We start from the raw sequence: 21,547 nt of genomic DNA, 5'->3' as shown, positions 1-21,547 counted from the left end.
GAATCATAAACTCTGTAAAGCTCAACAACACAAAATAAAAAAAGCTGCTTTTAATTTTTCACACCAATTCGTGGCAGGTGGTGCAAAAATGAGGAGCATAACATCCGAACATTTCATACATGTACACAATCTATATGGCTACAGCCAAGTACTGTATGTGTGTTAGAGTTTCCTAAAACCGCCAACACGTGTGAAACCTTGATTCTACAGAGCGTCCAAGCATGAAATTGGATGCTGTGCAGCACAAATGTATCTCTCCCTCCTCCTCCTCTCCAGTCGACTCCATCTCTCACTTTATGTCCCCTGTTCAACGAGTTGCAGGCGGTGTAAAGAAAAATGTGACGCTGAAATTGTTGGAGTTGAATTTTATCTTTCCGGCAGTTATAGTTCATCTATAGCAATAGATTATATTTATTTCACAGTTTTTCACTTCAGTTTGCAGACCTGTATTACCAACGCTTACACAGTTTTCCCCAGGACTGTTTTAAAACATCTAAATTCTTCTGTCCTGCTCTAAAAAAAAAAAACCCTCCAAGTTCATTATCTTGCACCAATTTCTTGCTTGATATACATCTCACACTTCCCTACTGTGTTAAAAAAGTCCGTAAAGCTGTGTCTCGTCATGCTGTGTCTCACCTTGAGCTTGTGTTCGTGCTCTTTGTTTACTCGAGCCAACAGCTGGGCCTTCCGTCGGTTCAGGGTCTCGATGAGAGCGTCGCACTGTGCCACCAAACAGGCCTCAAACTCCACTCCGTTTTCCTGCAGAAGGGGGCACACACACAAAAAAGGCTGGGAAATCAAAAGACTGGCAGAGAGCGAACCGCTAACCTGCACATGTAGGTTTATATCATTTATAGATGTAATGTGAAAGGGAAGGCGGCTTTACAATGGGTCTAAATTCACGTTCGTCCAGTTCCATCATCTACCAAATGAGGTGGGCGAGTAAATTCATCATCAAGCATCACCATCATGGGCTGACAGAGCAATGTACGTTCAATTCTGACTAATCCTGTTTATTTTCAAACATGCCAGACTTCCACTCCTCTTCACCTCCAGTCAAAGTTTCTCATGTCTCGGGGTCTCGAGCGTCATCTCACTGTGGGACGATGATCAGCGACAACATTTAATCCCACCTTCCTCCTCTAATCACCCTCCTAAGCCGATCACAGCTTCGTCTGCACGCAGAGGCAGACGGTTGTGAGCACGGGCTTCATGCGATGGCGCGGAATGTGAATGGAGGGACATTTCCACTTAAAATCAATATCCTCACTCAGATATTTAAAAGAAAGGAAACCTGCTGCAGAGACATTATCTGCAGTTACTATGGCAATGAATGTAACTGCCTGTACTGATTCCAGTCCACTGTCTAAGATTTTTCATCAAACATAGGTCCTAGGGGAAAAAGTGTCCATTGTTCAGAGACAGATTTAATGTGTTCAGTATCAATTCAGTCTTAAAACAACAGTGCAAACAGAAAAATTTGCCTTAATACAAGCAAACTTTGGTGTTCTATAAACATATTGTAACACATATTATGCAGCATTGTGGCTGCACAATAAACATAGCTGAAGCCAGCGTTTATAAAATGCTAACATTCACAATCGAACGAACACAAAAAGCCTTTGTGCCTCTGTGGGTCAGTAGACCTCCTGTGGTGGACAGTCTGGGATCTCAGAGGGGGGATGAAAGCTCGGATACCAAATGCCCACACAGCTCGATGCAGCATGGCCGCGATTCAAGTGTTTTGTATGTTTCATGTACCTGGATGTGCTGCACCATGTTTCTCAGCTGGACCAGGAACTCCTTGGCTTCCGTGGCTCGGTCTGACAGGCCGTTGAGAGCTTGGGACAGCTGACCCTGGGGAGTGGACAGAGAGTAAATTAACGCAGAGAAAGCAGTGCAGTAGGATTAGCACGTTGTTCAAATAACACAAAGCTGAAATTTAAGCTTTTTTTTTTTTTATCTTCTAGTACCAATATATAGGTTACAATGAACATTTTCTTCCAGCATTTGGGTCCAAACCTATGAGGACTGAAGAGACACTGCCATGTTTTAAGTGTTATGTTTGCACCATAGAAAAAACTTTTGTCACATTTTGACATTTTGCTCAAAGGAGACGGTAAAGATCGTAAACATAGACACAACAAAACCTGCGAGTAACTCCCACTCCCAACAATCAAACATTTAGAATACAAAATGTACTGACCCCCAAGACCAAACCCTCCTGAATGATTACTGTTTATAAGTACAACCTAAAGTCCTCTGCAGTGTTAAATCCCACTGTAAGAAACACGTTAAAACAGATCATCTGGAAGTGTTTTTGGTAGGACAGTGACAGAAGGGACAAATGCGGGACATTTTAAACAGCCTTTTGTAATCGTCCCATTGTTCAATGTGTGCTACTGTATGTAACACTTCACCACGTCAGGCGTAACCCTGTGAAGTCTCCTCTCTGATTTAGTCCGTGTTCAGATGTAAAAATGTGCATTGGCCAATTTGGAAACAAAGCTGCTTTATACAGTAGCTACTGAGAAACTGACATTTTGGTTCCAACCCTGAGACAAAACGGACTAACAGCCCTATTCTCACACACAAAATGACATTTTAAGCCAAAATGAAGTTGATTTATGGATAATACAGATGGATCTTTCATGGAATTACTATTGGATTGTAGCCCCTGGGCATATGGAGCTGAGCACTATGCCACTGCTCTGGATGTTTGCAATGACACACGAATGTTCCAGCTTGGACATAGCGGAAAAGGGACAGTGTGTTCATGTATGTGAAGTAGGGCTGTGTGAACAAGGAGGTGACGGAGCGAGAGGGTGAAGCCTGACCCTGTGGGAAGCTGCTTTGGTTGAGTGAACAACTTTGGGCCCGCATTGTCTTCTGGCAGGAAAAGAGGGTACTGGGCGTTGTTGGACCAAAAACGATAAAGAATAAATAAATAAATAAAAAAGACTTTGACTCCGGAAGGGAGCAATAAAACCAGCAACTAGCTGATAGCGTGGAAAAGGCTGTGAAAACAACCCATCGCACACAGTTCACTCCACTGCGTCAACCCAGCTCCTGTCATCTGACGTTAGTCGGTCAAACGGGACTCTGTCTGCGGGGGCCAACAGCTGACCTTTGACCTCAGGCTTTGGGAAACAATGACAGCTGCTGCTAAAGTAAGTCCACTGCAGCGAGGGACCATCGGAGCCGGCAGCAGCTGAGCAAAGAATGAAATGTAAACTTTCCCGGGTTGTGTAAGAAACTTCCTCTTTGTTAACATGGGAATCATAATTGAAAGTCTCAGGAGACCTGCGTGAATGAAAAGCCAAGAAGTGCGTGTTTGCTCCCATGTTTTAAGAAACAGTAGACTGTGATAAAATTTAAATATAAATATTAAATAACAGATACTGTAGGACCTCACTGATGTGGAATTTAGAGCTGCCACAAATAATTATTTTGTTATCGAGGTATCACTTAGTTTATAAAATGTCACACCCGATTTCCACGGCGCGAGGTGAAATGCTTTGTTTGTCCCGCCAAAATATATTCAACTTGAAATGAAATAACACAGACAAATGGAGCAAATTCCCAAATTTACACAGGCCGGGATTAGCCAATGTTTGACAATTTAGCTTGACATTTAGGAAAACTACACAGTAGCTATTAGAAATGAATCCAAGCTATTTGCTCCCCTTAAAACAATAGTTAAACACTGGGGAAATGGTGATCTGCTTTCTTGCTAAGACTACAATGAGAGGATCAGTGCCGGTCTCATGTCTGCGAGCTTAGCTTAACAGAAAGACAGGAAAAAGGAGTAAAGAGCTGCCCTGGCTCTGACCAGAAATCCACCCATTTTACAAATGAACCAAGTGCGTTTCCTTTGTGAAAACTGTAGTGTACACATGACAGGTTTTTGGTTTTAATTGGAACACTATTCTTTTTTAAGATTTGGTGCATTAACAAAGAGCTTTAGAAGGCTTGGAGGCAGAATTTGTGATGTTTGGGTAAAAACAGGCCAGCTGCCTTCCCCAAAGCTAAACTAACCTGCCTCCTTCACGCCTTTGTATTTACTGCACAGATGTCAGAGTGGCATCAATTATCTCGCTCTTGGCAAAACAACAATTTGCTATTTGTGTATTTCTCACATGCATTTGCCATAATATTCATCTTTCTTTTTTTTTTTTTTTACTTCACCTGAGCAAATACACGAAGTTTCAAGGACATTTCGTGGATTAAAAGGGAAGAAAGAATACAAATAAAAGGAGTTAAACAAAAGGACACATGCCTCCCTCCTGCCTCCCTCCTGCCTGACATTCTTCTTTAAGGCAGGACTCCTTCGAGGTCTCTGACATCAATCAGGTTTCTTTTTCTTGGATCACTATCGTGCCTTTCTCTCAGCCCATCCAAACATTCAGTCGGACTCGGGTGGTTTCATTACAGATCTTCCAGTTCGCTCACACCTGCCCCTTCAGCTGTCCTACATAATGGACTTCATTTTCTTTCTGAGTTTTCTCATTTTCCTCGCTGTGATACAGTGATGGATATTGAGAGAGCCGCTGCTCTGGTTAACAGTCAGCGTGCATTCGGTGACAGGGCGGATGAAAAGCACTCGACTGTCTGGAGGCGTTTTTCCGCAGTGTCTGTTCGAGAGCCTGCAGAGTTTAGTCCACAAAACCAGGTCAAAATGTGCCATGAAAGTGGAGGAAGTTTTTGTTTGAGAACAGCTCACGACAGTGCCATAGCCGGCAGGTCGGCATATGGAAAGACAGATTTCAGTGACAAATGGGTGGAAGAACCTGGTGGAACTGAGATTCACAGTTTGACATTTAGAGATGGAAGGTCTCAAGGTGAAAGATTGTCCCATAGATTTTCTGACTGAGTGAGATGGTCCCAAAAAAACTTTCAATGCTAATTCCCCATGTTGAAATATGCATTTTTAGCCAAACAGCATTGTTACAGTTTGTGACGAAACAAACGAATGAAATCCAACAACGACAATAGTAACCACACTTAATATAAGCTAAGAGAAAAAGCTATTCAATTACTGTCACTGTTAAGAAAACTAAAATATGCCAAGAGAATAGACACAAAGCAAAAGAAATGGGTCAAAGTTTGGGAAAAAAACATTTCCATCCTTATGCGCAGGTTCGTGTATAAAACATAATAATTATGTAAAGTTTAATGCATCCTGGCTATATACTTATCATTATTTTTGTGGATTTATTTTAAACTACATCAACATCCATTACATTCTTTATACAGTTTACGTAGAGTAAATACACTGATCAGGCTCAACAGTATGACCACCTGTTCCATTTAATGCAATCCAATACATTAGCTCTGCCATGAATTCTACTTTTACAAGGTTACAATTTCTCCGTTTTAAAGTTGAAACTGTCCTAAAGGTGTTAGTGGAGTCGCAGTGGAGCGTGTTATTCAAGATGCTGTTCTGATGTTTTGGCCGTCACATTTAAAAAGAATGACGACAGACAGCCACTGTGCTGAATTGCATTAAATTGCACAGGTGGTCAGTGTGATGCTTGATTAGTGTATTTCACCCCACTAAATCATTTCAGCAGCTAACCACATGCTCCTTCCTGGCTCTGAATGCAATGCAGAAGGTCTTAATAAACCAAACATGTACCTGAGTTCAGCTGATATTCAATCAGTTTCATTTTCTTTCTAAATTGATGAACTATATACAGCTCATCGTTCCTGGATGTACATTTTAATTTCTTTACCAGGACACGATTCATGCTCTGGCTGAAGCACCTAATGGCTCCTCAAAAGAGATGAGGGCTTTTATTTTTTCCTTCTTCTGTTTTTTGGACACAATTCTCCATATTGATTAATGCAACATGAGTTCACGCTGTGCACTGGAGGACAAAGTACATCCTGTTCATGGATGATCAAAATAAAAGCAACATGCATCTGTGCGAGGACGAGGACACTGGAATATTTGGAATGAGCTTTGTTGAGGTGGTGGTGGGGTTTAGGATGTCCCTGCTATTTGCGAGCATTGAGAAGCTCAGTAATAAAGCCGGATGGGAACATGTAAATGGCATGAATAATTTAGCAGCGGCTCCAGGGCCATTCTACGCGTTTCGTTTTCTCTCTTAGGCCTAGTGAACTCCGCAATCTGTCACAGAAAAGCGTGGATGTCAGGGAGGCGTCAGAGCCAATTTGGATTAAAGCCCCCACCAGGAAGTGGGAAGTGCAAGGACAGGAGGAGGTAGGTGTAATGTCACTGCTAAGCTCTTAAAGCTGCAGTGAATTAAGACTATTCCTCTTCATGCTGATTAAACAATACACATGTATCCACAAAATATTCCATCGCTTTCACAGGCAGATGGTTTTTGAGTTCCCGTAATGTACTTTGCTCTCAGGTAATAGGCGTCCTGCCCTCTCGCAGGGCTTCGGGGTTAAGTGTTTTCTCCAGTGTTCTTCAAACAGCCTCTTTAGGCTCGTTTAATCATTTGGTTACGGACGGTGGGGTCAACTTCTCGTGAAAGGAAACATCAAACAAACAAAGAACACACACTTGCACTGAAGCCCTATGATGGAAGAAAGTGAAATGAATGTCATTTTGCAAAGCTTGATTACTGATTGTGTGTCCTCCTACAGTGTCAGACACTCTAACCTGAAGGGTCGCAGATGTTTACACACACTGCCACAGCCATCGAAGGATAAAATCTCAAACATTACGCAGGCCACTTCATGATATTTACTCGTCTTGGGATGGTGTCGGTTTTTAAAAATGAAGATCTTCCAACACAGTAGAACAGTTAAGACTCATCCTCCTCCGTGTTTAGCAAGATCCCATATGAAACCATCCTCCTCAAGAAGAAGCTTAGCGCCTGCTGCATTATTCATCACTTCTATCTGCTGTCATCAATAATGCACATGCGGTTGTTAACTATCCTCACACACAAAAATGAGGAAAGCTCAATAGTAATTAGAATAATAATAATGAGAACTTCCTAAAGTTGCCATAGACTCTTCACGTGAAAACCCAAGTCCTGATTTGATAGACACATGGGACAGCAGAGCAGGAAATAGGGCAGTAGTGATCTATTCTTGTCAGCACTGGATTTGATGAGGGCATTGTCTCCTGCAGATAACCAGGTTTTGCTTAAAAGATGGTAAAGTTTCTAACGCTCTTTGGATTTATTTTCCATCACCACTGCTGTTGTCTTCATCTTCTCTCCTGAACCTTTTCTCATGCAGCTTCTTCCAGGACTTCTGCATTCATCCCAATGAGTCAAGCTCTTCATTTTCCACCTCTAAACAATGTCAAATCCATTAATTTGAGCTCTTATATACCCAGGTCAGGCTCACTAACACCAAACAAGAAAAGTACGAGAGAAGCGATTAAGCTGCATTATAACAATAAGGCTGTAGCTCAGTTGGGGGATCTGATTTTTCAATCAGATCAGGTGTTGATGATATTTCTTTTGGTTCTAGTTTGGGTAGAACATTCTCTCTAACTTCCCTACCTGAAAATATCTTTCTACTTCTAGCTGAAAAACTCCTCCACATGACATCACAAAAATGTGAAAACTTGTTTCAGCTGAGAATCGTTTAGATACAGAAAAGAAAAAAAAAACCTTCGACCTTTTTGTTTTCCCCACTTGGGCCACAAAAGGAACTTTGGCACAGTAGAGTTTTGAGGCATTTATTTCTCTCCAGTTCCAGGCCTGGAGCTAGTTGAAATATTCAGTTGTTTCTGGGTGTTTCCATCCCAGAGAAGTTACATAAAAATATCTTTGGTGCCCAAGCCAGTTTTTTTCCTGTGTGGACCCAAGATGAAGTCTGAACCACAAATGTTCTGTCACATTTCACATGTTTAACCCAGCGACGAGACTCTCAGCCTCTCTGTGGACATTCTGGCTCATTCTGCAGCTCCCATTTTCTTCTATTTTCCTTTATCTCCCTCTTTTATGAGCATTTACTTGGCTTATCTCTTTACGTGGCAGCTGAAGGGGTAAATATCCCCAGTGGCATCAACCTAAATGGTTCTGAGTCATCCAAGCCTCCCCCTCCCACTGTGAAATTCAATTCTCTATAGACCTCAGTCATGCCTTTGTCCTCCTTCTCAACCTCATATCAGTAAATCACAGGCTGCTATCATGAAAAGTCGAGCAACCGTGGCTTTTTTCTGCGCAGAATCACCCAGAGCAAAGACAACAGACTTAAAGATTTAGTCCACGGTATTGCCACAAGCCGCTGGGCTTTTATTGATTCAAATATAATGATGTTGAACTGAGCAGCGAGCACAGCAGGACGCCCAGGAATCCCACAAAAAGTGAGTGAACACAATAATCATTATGTTGAAGCGGAGCTGGATAATAAGACATGATGATGTTACTGCTATCAGAACAGTAAATAGAATTTCTCAAACTACTGAGCTGGTTTGGTCATCACACAATTGCACATTGTAAAATATATATTTTGTATTAATCCCATATTAAGTTCTGGACAACAATGGAGGTCTATAGTGCAAACAAATTAATCCAGACTCGAGAACATTACACGGGAGTGCAGACAATTTCTTGTTGGTTTTAGTCTTTGTATCATTCAGAGAATGACTAACAAAACTCTCGGAGCCCATTGTTCAGTTTGAAGCAACCACCCGTGATTCATCCACTGGAGGCAGCAAAAACTACACAGTTACAAAAGCAACGAAACAGGAGCGACTATGTTTTTCCAATGCATCTGAAGAATCTGTGGGTTACAAGAAAGCATAAAAAAAAAAAAAAAATGGCAACAATGTCACCTAACAGATTAACAGTAAACTGGCTGGTGAGGCAGTCAGACAACAAATTTAAATCCAATGGCTGGTAGTTATAAAAAGTCCAGCCATAAATAATTTTAAAAAGTAAAGAGCTCATTTTAATGAAGCTTTGAGAATTAGTGTTTGATGTGTCGCTCGCTGTTTTGATTTTGATAAAGACACTGAAGGCACGATGAGGATCTAACTGGTTGTAGATTTTCTTTTAGTGGTCACCTCAAAGAGGAGATTTTACTGTGGCAAATTAGTAAAACTTTTATTCGTCAGTGAATTCCACTGTCATTGTTTGTGCACTTTCTGTTAAATAATTCCCTTTGCTCAGTAAAGTTTCTTTGAAAGAACAAAGGCAGATTTGGAAGATACTAGTGAACAAGGAGTTATTATGCAGGTGTCTATGTTAAAGCAGTTATTCAGAAAACTCATCGACACAAGTAACTGCTACCACTGTATATCTTCAATGTCTCCTGATGCTTCTCGTCTGGATGTGCTTAGCTTTGTGAAGCCACACAGTAGGAGCAACTGTAGATTCAATGGATCCCTAATGACGGTCTCGTCTCCATCAGCAGACACAAGTTAAAAGGAGAGTGGGAGGCGAGGACCCCACTGCCACTGTCTGACTTTTCCAGGCTTTTGTTTTCCTCCCACAGAGCTCGGGGCAGAAACGATTCATGCTGCTGACAACATCGTCCTCAAGACTAGGATGAGGCCTTTTTATAATCGTCCCAGTACCTGCTCTGTCTGTCCTCATTAGCCTGTTTTTTGGGGCATCTTGGATGAGAGCGTGCAAAGCCTCCATCTGTCTTGTCAGGTTCTGCAGGCCCTCTGTTTATGTCAGGGGCCTTTGCACCAAACACATGCCAGCACGAGTGCACACTAGAAGTGAAAATGTCTATAAATCGCTCGTCAATTCCTCACAATACTCACTTCTGCCACCTTCTTCTTATTGCATGCAAAGCTCAAAAGGAAATATTCAGGGTCATTTTGGTTAAAATCTCACTTGCCACTTTGAATTATCTCCCTTCCTGTGGCAGGAGGACAAGTGACAAATTTTCTGCTGCAACATGCTGCTTATTTTCTGCACACCCACCATCTTCTTGTACTTAGGCTTCCATCTGATTAATCACCTTTAATTGCCACTACACAGCATGAGGTGACAGAGCATGACCTGGATTTAATTCAGGGTCCTACGTGACCTCTTACGGCATCCATGAAAAGCAGAGGACCGGCCACTATGTAAAGCTTTAACACATTTGGCGGTGCCCTTAGAAATGTGATTTACAGAAATGAACACCCTGTCACCACATAAAGGCCTCTGACACTCATTTGAAGAGGCAGGTGAGAGCTGGACTGTGCAGCTCCTACACGTCTGCTCATCTTTTGTGACTGAAATTGACTTAAGACACATGAAATTGATTACCATCATGGTTTAGACACAGTCACGCAGTCTAAAAATGGAGGGGTTAGATAAAATACCATGTGAGAAGACATGGTAGAGAGGGAGCATAATTTTACTACACACACACACGCAGTAGAAGAAGGAAGGGAATGCTTAAAAGCATCTGGGATGGATGCCTCTTGGGGTCCAGTAACTTTGAGAACTCTGCTGCTCCATGCAGCATCAAGAGGAGTTTGGTTGCCATGGCGGCAGGTGGTTCAACTCTTTCTCCATAAAGAGACAACTGTTTCACAAAGACAGAAAGAGAACAGTTTGTCCCTACACACCAACGTGATGCTGATGATGCTACATATTAAAAAGAAAACCCCAGTTGGCAAAAAGGAGAGATATTACATGTTAGAAGCACAGAACAACGTGCTGTCAAATTTCCAGCTCTGAAATGTAAATACCGCAGGTGTGGGTTTAAGATATGTCGCTAAGAAACAGGGTTCAAGTATCTTTAGTTCTTGCATCAACATTAGAGGGCAGACCTGAATAATTCAATGAGCCCAGATCAAACAACCAGCTGCTTTAATCACTTTGAGCATTATTACCCTGAAAACAAGATGTTTATATGTGTGTTTGAGCCATGGTGATAACATGCGATCAACGTTGCTTTAACAAAATAAACTGCAATATAATTATGTATAATAGGTTTTAATTAAATAATGGGAAATGTTGCCAAATATTAGATGCATCCTGCTTTACCAATTAGGGAATGTCTTGCATTTTATTTTGTTATTAATTATTCTCATATTCATATCTTTTTTTGGGGGGGGGCGTTTTGTTGGACAAATTAGCATATGGGAAGACTGGGTTCTGAGAAGTTTGGATGTGGTTATTTCACCGTTTCTGATATTTTTACAAAACAACAACCCAAATAGTTGGATGCAACCCTGCTTCTCAAAATCTCACTTTAAAAGTCCATAGTGTGCAAGAAAGCTTGGCTATTGACCAAGCAGATATGAGGGAGAAGCCAGTCCGGCAGGTCAAAAACTGAAGTACAAACACTAAAATCTTCCGAGCATTGTCAAGATTGCTCACCCATGTTCGGCACATTTCCGCAGGACACAAAACCCAGTCAATATTTTTTCCCTGATAAGCTGTGTGAAGAACACCCTTGAAGCTCTGAAAGATGCCCATCCTCTGCCAGCTCCGAGCCCTGGGCCATCTGTTGGAGCTCTGTAGGCAGCAGCAGCTTCAGATGACAGGTTAGAAAAGAGCAGGTGCCAAAAAACAGGGTCACAGGCTACAGGGTGCACACTGGCACCAACATCCCTGGTACCATCGAGTGGTTTCTAAAAATACCCCATAAGCTTTTCTTTTTTATTTTTTTCATGCTTGATCTAAGAAAGATGAAGCAGAAAATGTCAGCAACAGTTCAAGTGATGGCAGTTTGATGTGAGTGAAATGTTGAACTCCCTCTGATTTTTCCATCTATCTGGCAATTACCCCATGCGTCTGAGGCGAGACTCTAGCACACCATCATCCAGAAGAGGTGATTGGGCTGAAGGTCTGTGAAAATGGCTCTTTTGGAGACACACATAAGTAATTTGGGCTGTTCGATGACAAGCAGAGCTTATCTGCAGCTGCAGGGAGACAGCAGTGCCTGCGCGTGTCCGTGCACAAATTCTCGGAGCATTCATCAGTCTTTGGTTTTCTTGTGGAAACCAGGAGACACCATCACTACACATCACTCCGTGTGTGTGTGTGTGTGTGTGTGTGTGTGTGTGTGTGTGTGTGTGTGTGGTGTGAGGGAGTACTGAAGAGCATCTATAACTAGCTCTATAGATCCTCTCTCTTCACTGGAAGCTGGAGTGTGGAAATGAGAGTTGAGCTGTTGCAGAGGTGCACATATGAACACAGCTCTGCCTTTTCAGGCCCAGGACTACTCAGTTTCCGAAATAGCACATCCGTCCTTCCATTTGCCTGCATCTGTTCTACACTTATTATAGCATAGCTCCAATATTAGCCGTGCCTGATGATCTCTGGGGTCCCTGCAAGCAATGGGGAGGGGAGCGAAGGAATTCTCTGAATGTCAGCTCTGGAGACACATGGTTAAGATCTGATATCATGGCAGAAATGAAGAGCAGATGTGACGGAAGCAGTTTCCTGTTGATAAAGGAGAGCCGCCGCCGGCTGTCCACTCGTGAACAGAATGTCAAACAGAGCTTTGCGCACCAAAGACACAGGAGTTCCCGCTTGGGAGACGTGCGTATTTCTCCTATTTGCCTGATGAAGCTGACTGAAATTTGAGCTGGAGGTGTGTCCGAGAGGAACATCCATCCACTCACTCGGCTGTGCATCTGAAAGCATCCATTTAAATCCAATGCGACAGAATAAACATCCCACAGCGCTGTGTATCTACTGGATACTAGGCGGAGTTAGCAACACATAGCGCACGGTATTTTCAAGGCAGACTTGTTGCTCAGCTCAGACAAACACACACACACACACACACACACACACAGACAAGTCTATACGCAGAAAACTCTTAAAAGCCAAACGAGGATTTTGCAGCATAATAACATTCATCCTACCTTGTGCAGCTTCCACATCGCGCCCAAAGCTTTGACTTCATGTGTGCCGTGTTTGCCTTCTTCCAAACACTGATAGCACACGGGCATCTTACACTGAACACAGTACATGCTGAGATTCTCTAGTTCGTGCTCTGTGCAAGTGGAGATCTTGCGGGGACTGGCGCGGCGGCTTATCCGCCCCTGCGCCGGGGGCACAAGGCGATGCTTAGCGAGGGGACCGCGGGGAGGATGGCACCGGAGGCGGCAAGGGTCGCAGTAGAAGACGTCGCACTGCTCGCACATGACAGTGGCCTCCTTCGGACTCTTCTCGCATAGTTGGCACTTGAGGGCGGCCGCCTTGCTCTGCTGATACCTGTCCACGACCCCCTCCAGCACCCGGTTCTTGGGGAATCCGCGGAGCCCCCGCTCGTCCAGGATGAGGCTGCGGTGGCACTGCGGGCAAGTGATGCAAGAGTTTCGGGGGATCGGGGGTAAGGAGCCGGGCTGCGGTAGCAGGTGCTGTTGCGGTGGCGGCTGGGGGGCTGTCGGGGGGAAAACACGCACTCCATTAGGTGATTTTTGGCAAGGGGTAGTCGGAGCACTGACGAAGCCCCCGTATGAGCCGTAGCCACTGTCCGCCTCACTGTACAAACTCATTTTATCCAAATCCAGGTAATCATAATCAGAGACGCCGGATCCGGAGGCTCGGCTGCTCTGTGGAGATTCAGCGTCGGGCGTCTGCACGAGAATATTCCGAGCACAAGCCAGGCAAATGTTGTGGGAGCACGGCAGTATGATGGGCTCCCGGTAAAAAGAGCCGCAAACAGGGCATTTTAACTCTTCCTCCATCTCGTCCATGGCTGATGGTGTGAGGTGTGGTGCGCAGGAAAAAGCGAAAAAAAGCGGAGCCTCGGCTGATCACTCTGCGGCTCCGTTCGTGCGTAAACGGGGACCCTGCCTCGAACTGCGATTACTGCCAAGTGCAACCTTCACCAAAGGAAAGGCGTCCGAGGGAGAAGGCGGTCCAACTGTACGACACACTCTCGTTCACCAATAAACAAAGAGCCCCAGCTAAGACTGGTTACTATTGGAGAACACGTGGATTCCAAACAGTTACTGGACAACTGAGCGGAGACGGAGAAGATAAAACAGCTACTGAACATTTAATGTCAGTCTACGTTTTCTTACTGTCCCCTGGGTCTTTTTTCTGTGGTCACTGTGTCTTGATAGGTTATAGATTAAGAAGCGTGCCGAAGCATCATCAATGCCGTCGCATAACCGCCTCTGAGGTTTTCCTAACCAGTTGTCAAGGAAACGATGTTTGTGTACAGGTATTGGAGCTAACTGGCGGAAGTGGACTACAAGGTCTGTCCTCACATGTGATTGGCCGCATGGTGTACCGGGTAGTACAGGGGTGGACCCCAAAATACGTTTAGAACAGCCTTGATTCTGGTCCTGGAAGCGTTTTTTAGATATTGTGGCCCAAATGGACATATTACGTCACGCACTGGCTGCACTTGATGCCAGTCTCCCGTTCTAGCACAATGGAAACATATCTGGTGACTGTGGAGGCCATTTGAGTGCAGTGAACTTATTGTTATGTTCAAGAGACCAGTCTGAGTTGATTTTAGCTTTGTGGCAGGGTGTGTCATTTGGCTGGAAGTCGCTCAGAAAGTGGGTGCACTGTGGCGATTAAGGGATGGACATGGTGAGCAACAATACTCAGTTGGACTGTGGTTGTGTCCCAGGAAGACACCAAAGAGAACAGTGAAAAGTCCTTCCCTAGTAGCAAGATACTTCTTTCATCTTAGGGTTGCAACTAATTATCATTTCCCATTAACATTTTATCTGTTTCATGAAGCCGTTGAATATTTTCTTTGAAAAATGTTTGAATAGCCGCTGCGCATCGTAAACCTGCCGGATCTGCCTTGTCTACCGTTGAAAAGTTTCTCCTCCCAGCTGCAGAGGGAGCGAAGCTCGTGAAAACATGGAAACGGACACACTGTGAGATGAACTAAAGCAGCAGCTCTTCACTGCACGGTTTCCCTCGGTATCCGGAGCCTCTCTCGCTCTTTCTAAGACCAAATGCCTCTGGCAACGTAAGCTCACAGTTCAGGTCAGGCTGTTGATGGAGAAATGTGATGAAATAATCCCATTTAACACAATGCCTGTTTCTCCAGTCCACACAGGGCATTGTGCTGCCACTCATTGTGCCTAAAGCAGTTTCAGTTCAGGAGGAGCATTAATATGGACAGGTTTGTCTAATGTGGCATTGAGTAATGGTTCCTGGCTGCTGATAATAAACTTAGAACTATTTTATCGAGATTGAGACAGTAGCTGCTCTTGATGTGGACTTCTGTAACCCGTGAGAACTATTCAGTGTTTATTGCCTCCTGTGAAGATCCTAATTCTTTTTGCAAAGATTTGTGAAAATATACAACAAATGGCAAGTTTATCCAGTAAATATTCCCCTGGATTAAACCAAATGCAATGTTGATTCAAACCAAATGTTTGTAACAAGAGCAGCAGCTATTTTTGGATGTGTGCTTGCTCGAGCCTCCAGGATGATGACATTGTTCTCAGTGTAATCTCCTCAGTTTGGGGGCCACACTGCATCTTCCTGTTTGCAGCCTTTGAGTTGAGTGGCCAATCCTGCAAATTCTCTCTGTATTTTCTTTCTTTCTTTCTGTGGCAGTGCCAAGTCTCTCCTGCTGCCAGGACAGACACACCAGGCAACTGTGAGAGAAATACTTCAAAGGCCTTCTTTTTACTTTTCAGAGATCCCATCCCAGAATGCTCCCGCGTCTGTGATGAAGCTGCTGATCTCACGTGCAACAACACAGAGAAGAAAAGGCATTATGAAGACAATCATAAATTAATAATTGGTCTGTGGCAGTACTACAAATAAATTCATGTTAAAGAAAAAACTATTGCTTCGTATGTGCTATTTTTATTTATTTATTTTTTTGTCTTTCAGCTTATCCCATAAGTTCAGCAGAACACTGGACTGCATGTTGACACCAGATGCCCTTCCTGGAAAAGGGATTGGGCAGTTTGGGGTTCGGTGTCTTGCCCAGGGACACTTTGACATGTGGTCAGTGGGTGGCCACTTTACCAACTGAGCCGCTGCCGCCCCATAAATTGCTTCTAATGTGTACAGTTAGAATTTTATGGCTCAAATAAACGTAATTAAATGTACTGTGAATATTCAACAGTATCAGCAAGCACAGTCAAACTTAAGGATAATTGACAACTTTTCTTATTTAAACTCTTTCTAAAACTAAACTAAAACAGTATATCTACAGACATATTTACCTCATTGTACATGTTAAAGTGCCATTTTTTTACTTCCTACACACCCTTGTCCTGTTGGACATGGACAAAAGCGAAAGACATAAACAAACTTTACATACCTTCTATACATAACATTAATGTCTGGATAACTTTTCCAACATGTCCAACATGCAGTCGTCTATAGAGAGTTCGTCTGGAAGCTAGTGAATATGGAACATGATGAATTTTACCTCATGGATTCCGACACCCCCCATGAACATATCCTATCAAATTCTAGAGTATCTTATAATAAATGCTGTTGCTAAGTCCGGCACTTAATCCAGCTTGTAAAGATAAAAGTGTTTTTAAAAAAGATTTTCAGCAACAGATGAAACAGAAGCAGCCTCATTGTTAGTTGGGGACAGAAGTGAAAGCTGTAACCTGCCTTTAACTTGAATATAATATCTGTGGTGAGCCAGCTGATCATTCTAGCTCCATTAGTTGGTTAAACACGCTGTCTCAAACCGACCTGTTTGTCAAATGTCCTCTTGATGGGCACAGGCTCAAAGCAAGGCAGCTCCGGGTTGTCAACAAGCGTAGGTGTATTACTACCCCCTCTGTGTTGACCACATCACACACACTGGCACAAAAAGCCTTTTTTGTCCCACAGACAATCAGAACAAAACTAACAGCTGTAAAACAGTGAATACGCCTGAACTTGACAAACAAAATTATTATCCGAATGTGATCGCTTTAGTTTCACTTGAAAAGTTTAGAAGGGATACATTTGTAGAGGTGGTGGTGTCACAACCCAGCCAAGGGGGATATGAACACACATGACTTCTTAACTAGTGATTTATTTCAATGAATATACATTAAAGAAGTGTAATTCATGATGTGTTAAGGGTATGAATGTGTAGAAAGTGAAGCGTAATGCAACACAAAGTCAAACACACCATAAGCCCAGATGGAAAGAGACAAAACAGCTGACAGGGAATGGGGAGAGTTTTCAAAGTGGAAATAAAAGATATGCACAGGTCACAGGTCAATAACGGCATCACAGTTAATGGAAGGTGAACACATGTTCAATAACTCCTTACACTTGTGCTCATGTACTTTTGTTATGGCTCAGACGCTCAAAACTTTTCCAGTGCAGAACATCAGATTTACTGCATGCATGCTGGGCCTGGCAGGATTTGACTAAAATAATTTGCCTATTATGGTCCAGTAAACAAATCAGTTTTTGCTTTGGATTTAAACTGCCGCTTGTATTGACTCAAACTTGGTTGATCTTTACCTGCATTGTGCATCTTCACATCCCATTTCAGGGGGAAATCACAAATTACTAATAAAAAAAAGGACATTAGCTTTACATCTGCTCTTGAACAGCTCATTAGTGCAACAGTTTGTCGCAACACCTCAATACTCACCTTAATGTCTTACACATCAGAGAAAGCAAAATACCCAATGTAAATTAAAGTGGTATTTAGCCCACAGTTAAGTCCTCCTGGTCAGAGCTCATGTAACTCTTTGGAGTCTGCCCCTCAATCGATAAGGGATTAACTCTTCTTATTACAGATTCACATTGCAGCTCCAGAGGAATCAGCCATCTGTGTAAACAAACACACAGACTGCGTGAGCTTTATAATGTTCACAGCTCAGACTGTAGACGAATCTCCATGGGACACGCCAGTCACATTGTCAAGATAGAGATAAAAGCTGTCTTTGTTGCTGAACTTTAGCTTAAGAAAAGCTGTGCTTTTATTTTTCTTTAAAGGACAAAGTTACTATAATGTGGCAGAATGGAGAGTTACTGGGTCCAAAATTACAGTACAAATGCGATTTAAATGTCTTTTGTTTCCAGTTAAAGACAAAAAAGTAGAATTGAGCATTGTTTTCAGAAAACCCGCAAAAAAAGGGTCAGAATGGATGTTGAATGGTAGTTCAACAGATGTTTACACATCTGAGTCTCTTTTCGACCTCTAAGTTGTGTAGACACAGTTTCAGCATCATTTCAATTACTACATTTAAATGCACCCGTAGGACCGGAGGAAAGAGAACACGACTGCAGCCAATTCAGCTTCAAGAGCATCAGTAAAGTCCAACACTGGCCAGCAACCTGCATTCCAGGTCATCCCAAAGGTTTTGCACGAAGTTGATGTCAGGGCTTAGTCCAAGAAAGTCCAGGGTGCAACTAAAACACTTGGTTCCTCTCTGTGACTGTGCGTAAATACTATAATGTTCAGGCAGCTAAGGGGACGTCTGAGGGCTACACTCAAGAAACGAGACACACCAGCAGTGGTCATCGAGTTTCCAAATTAATACACTCAAATTAAAATTGCACGAAATTAAATCTGTGGTCTTCACTTTCATTCACCACTTTAGCAGCACTGACACAAGTAACACGTTATATCTGTCCAAAGACAGGTTTCCATTAGTGCAAGCTAAGTACACTGTAGTTTAGAAATGTCAATCAATAACAAACATTCAGCCTCTGCATTTCTTAGTCCTTGTTAATCAGTTGCCAAAGTGCAAATCTATTTTTGAGTTCATCGTGAAAGCAGGCGTATTGGAAAGAACATTACACCAGACAAGAACATCAATATTGGACCATTTTGCAAAAACCTCTGGTATTATTAGTGATCATGTCCATGATATTCTCACTTTCTGCAATATCTGTGTGTGGAAGTGGCACGCTAAGTACATAAATCATCCATGACCTCTAGAACAAGTTCCAAAAGCTTAACAAGTCACCTCAAATATATTATCTGACAGTTCTCTGGTTGGGTTTAGGCACAAAAGTGATTTTCAGGTTTTGAAAAACCTCATAGTTTTTCTTGACTGTAAACGTTCACAAATTCGAGATTAAAACTGTGAAACCAGCGGTTCACATCTGTCCCTATATATATGACACCACTTCCTATTTTAGCACTGAACAATGGCAGTGAATGTGAATCATCACATGCAAACTCATCCAGTATGGACTAATCCCTGCAGATACCAGGCTGATACAGGTCTTTTGCATCTGACAATGGTTTTATCTAACCTCCAGAATCTTGTAAGTCAAACTCATGAACATTCAGCTCCGGTAACTGTTCCTTATGCAAGAGTTCTCACATTATCACCATGTGCTATTACCGTTCTCTGTAGCAGAACGGACACCTTGGGTGACAAGAGCACAATGTCACTGACATCTCAGAGCAATGCAGCATCGTCTACAACCTCAAATGAACTCATGTTTATGGATTCAGCTCCATCTGTGCCCTTCACAATAACCTGAAAAAAGTATTTTCCTGATGCAGTACTTGAAAACAAGGCCTTCAGGGTGAAACTAGAAATGATGTATTGTTCCGTATTTATGGCTTTTATTCGTAAAGTCAATATGCAACATTGATGGTTTTTCTGAGGTTGTTAAAGAGTAATTGTGGCCTTTTGATTGATGAACTAGAAGTGGGAAAGGAAGGAGAGTAAATATTACTTAATATACTTGTCATTAGGGTTTTTGAAACGTGATTTGTTGGAAAACAAAAAGCTACATGACATGAGCATTTTCAACCAGGCTAAAGATCTGCTTTATTTTAAAGAGACTATCATGTCAAATGTTTAAATCAGGAAAAACTGAAAGAACTGGTATTTGTTGCTGCAGTTTGAAAGAGCAAACACTGTGAAATGAAGCGATGTGATCTAACCAGCATGTAACCAAAATAAAGAATCTACATAATTATAATATAGTTTGTGAAGTGAAGCAAACACCTGAGTTTTTACAGACGATTATTCGGATTCCAGCACTTCATTCTTTTCAGTTCACTGCTCTGATGCAAATTAAATAAAAGGAAAATCAGGGACCATACAGTGGATTGAAGTATCTGGTTCACATGTTGGAGAACAGTAAAACACATTATCAACACCCACTGTCAGGACATGCAGCTTTACTGAATGATCCACTGAGTGTAATGGAAAAAATGGTGTTTCTGCCTGGTCATCCTTTTGCTTGCTGTGTTCAAATATTGCAGTTCTGTGCGGCTCATGAGCTATTGTGAGGAATGCCATAATTATGTGTTTCTTAGCCACTGGCTTGGATCGGCTTTGTTTCCTCTCTGTGCCAGATGTCCAAAAAATACAAAGGCCAAAGCAGCTGAAACTGTAGCTGAAATACACTGAAGTGCTCCATCAGGAGCTGGCTGGTTATATCTCTCTTGCTGCACACAGTCCTCCTATAAAAGGGCTGAAGGTCAGAGCTACTGTGAATTTCTACAAAACAATCAATTGGTGACACACTGCTGCACGGTTAATGGCGAGAAACACCAGAGAAGGTGTGACCATCATTTCAATGCAAGCTCGGGCAGCCTGAAGAGACATGTGAGTACGGAAAGGCCTCCACGTGCAGGATCACATCTCCTGTGCAAATTGTCCTGGCTCTGCAGGGAATCTGTGCTGCAATTTATAGCCTAATGATTTTATTTTATTTTTTTCACTTCTAAATGGGTCGGGGATTTGCTACTAAACCTGGTTCTTGTGTTGCACATGCGGGGACTCTAGTGAGCTGAGCACAGAATGGAAAATAGTGACCTGTCTTTGAATGTGTTTCTGTGGTATGTAGCCACAAAGCATAACTGTGATTGTGATTTATTGGAAAATTTTAGTTGTTTTTTTTAACAATGTATCAAGGCTTTTCAGTATTGGGTGTTGGTGCTGGTCAATGTGTGACTGAACTTCCAGCATCTAGATGAATAAACCCTCAAACCGCAGTTGCAGTGTTCTTCAAAAAGCCTCCATCTCCACATTCGTTCCCTCTCCCAACCCCCCTTCCAGCATCCTGCAGTGACTCGCCACTAATGGAATCAGCTCTTATTACCGCAGATTTGGTTACTAGCCTGAGGACTAGTTTGTTTATCTGTGATTTAGTGAAACCTGAACAGGTGCAGAAATATAGAGCATCAAAACTGCAACTTACAACCCCAATTCCGAACAAAGTTGGGTGGATATGAAAACGCAAGTAAAAACAGAATGCAATGATTTGCAATCCTTATCAACTCTGCCATCAAAATCAAAATGATCTGATATTTTCCACGAAATGGTAAAATGTCTGGTTCAACATCTGATGTGTTCTTTATGTTCTATTGCGAATAAAATATGGGTTGGTGAGATTTGCAGATCATTGCATTCTGTTTTAGATGATGGCTTTTGAACTGGGGTTGTATGATGAAGAGTTGGTCTGTTGTGCTTCTGTAGAAGAGGAGAAAAATAAATTCTGATCCAGTGAAAGTTTGATGGTATCCATAAGTGGACAAAAAGCTTGGGAACTCCTTAAGCAATTTTGAAAAACAGAGAGAAAAGGCACATTTGATACAGCTTGAAGCCAAATTATTTAAACCTATTAAACAAGTTTTTCAAATATGAAAAGCATTTTAAACCAGCCAGTGAAATATAACTCCCCTCTGTCTTTACTTTCCCAGAGGAAGAAAACACAAGCCATTTTATTCTATCATAGAGGAGGCAATTTTACTGGACTGAACTTTGAAGCATTTCCTGGTC

At 42.4% G+C, this 21,547-nt stretch overlaps 1 protein-coding gene across 2 annotated transcripts in view; it reads right to left on the bottom strand.

The window, feature by feature from the left end:
* Window positions 1–13,749, bottom strand: part of trim9 (tripartite motif containing 9) — a 34,231-nt gene extending 20,482 nt beyond the window's left edge. For both annotated transcript variants that reach the window (XM_067480376.1, XM_067480377.1), the window contains exons 1-3: window positions 12,761–13,749; window positions 1,762–1,857; window positions 637–759 (exon numbers count right to left, since the gene is read on the bottom strand). In XM_067480376.1, coding sequence (XP_067336477.1) covers window positions 637–759; window positions 1,762–1,857; window positions 12,761–13,597 — 1,056 coding nt within the window. In that variant the 5' untranslated portion in view covers window positions 13,598–13,749. The remainder of the gene's footprint in view (window positions 1–636; window positions 760–1,761; window positions 1,858–12,760) is intronic.
* Between the last annotated feature and the right edge of the window lie 7,798 nt (window positions 13,750–21,547).

The sequence above is a fragment of the Channa argus genome, chromosome 16, assembly GCF_033026475.1.
Source record: "Channa argus isolate prfri chromosome 16, Channa argus male v1.0, whole genome shotgun sequence".
Taxonomy (NCBI): domain Eukaryota; kingdom Metazoa; phylum Chordata; class Actinopteri; order Anabantiformes; family Channidae; genus Channa; species Channa argus.
The sequence above is the reverse complement of the archived record's forward strand: the minus strand, read 5'-3'. Positions and strand labels throughout refer to the sequence as shown.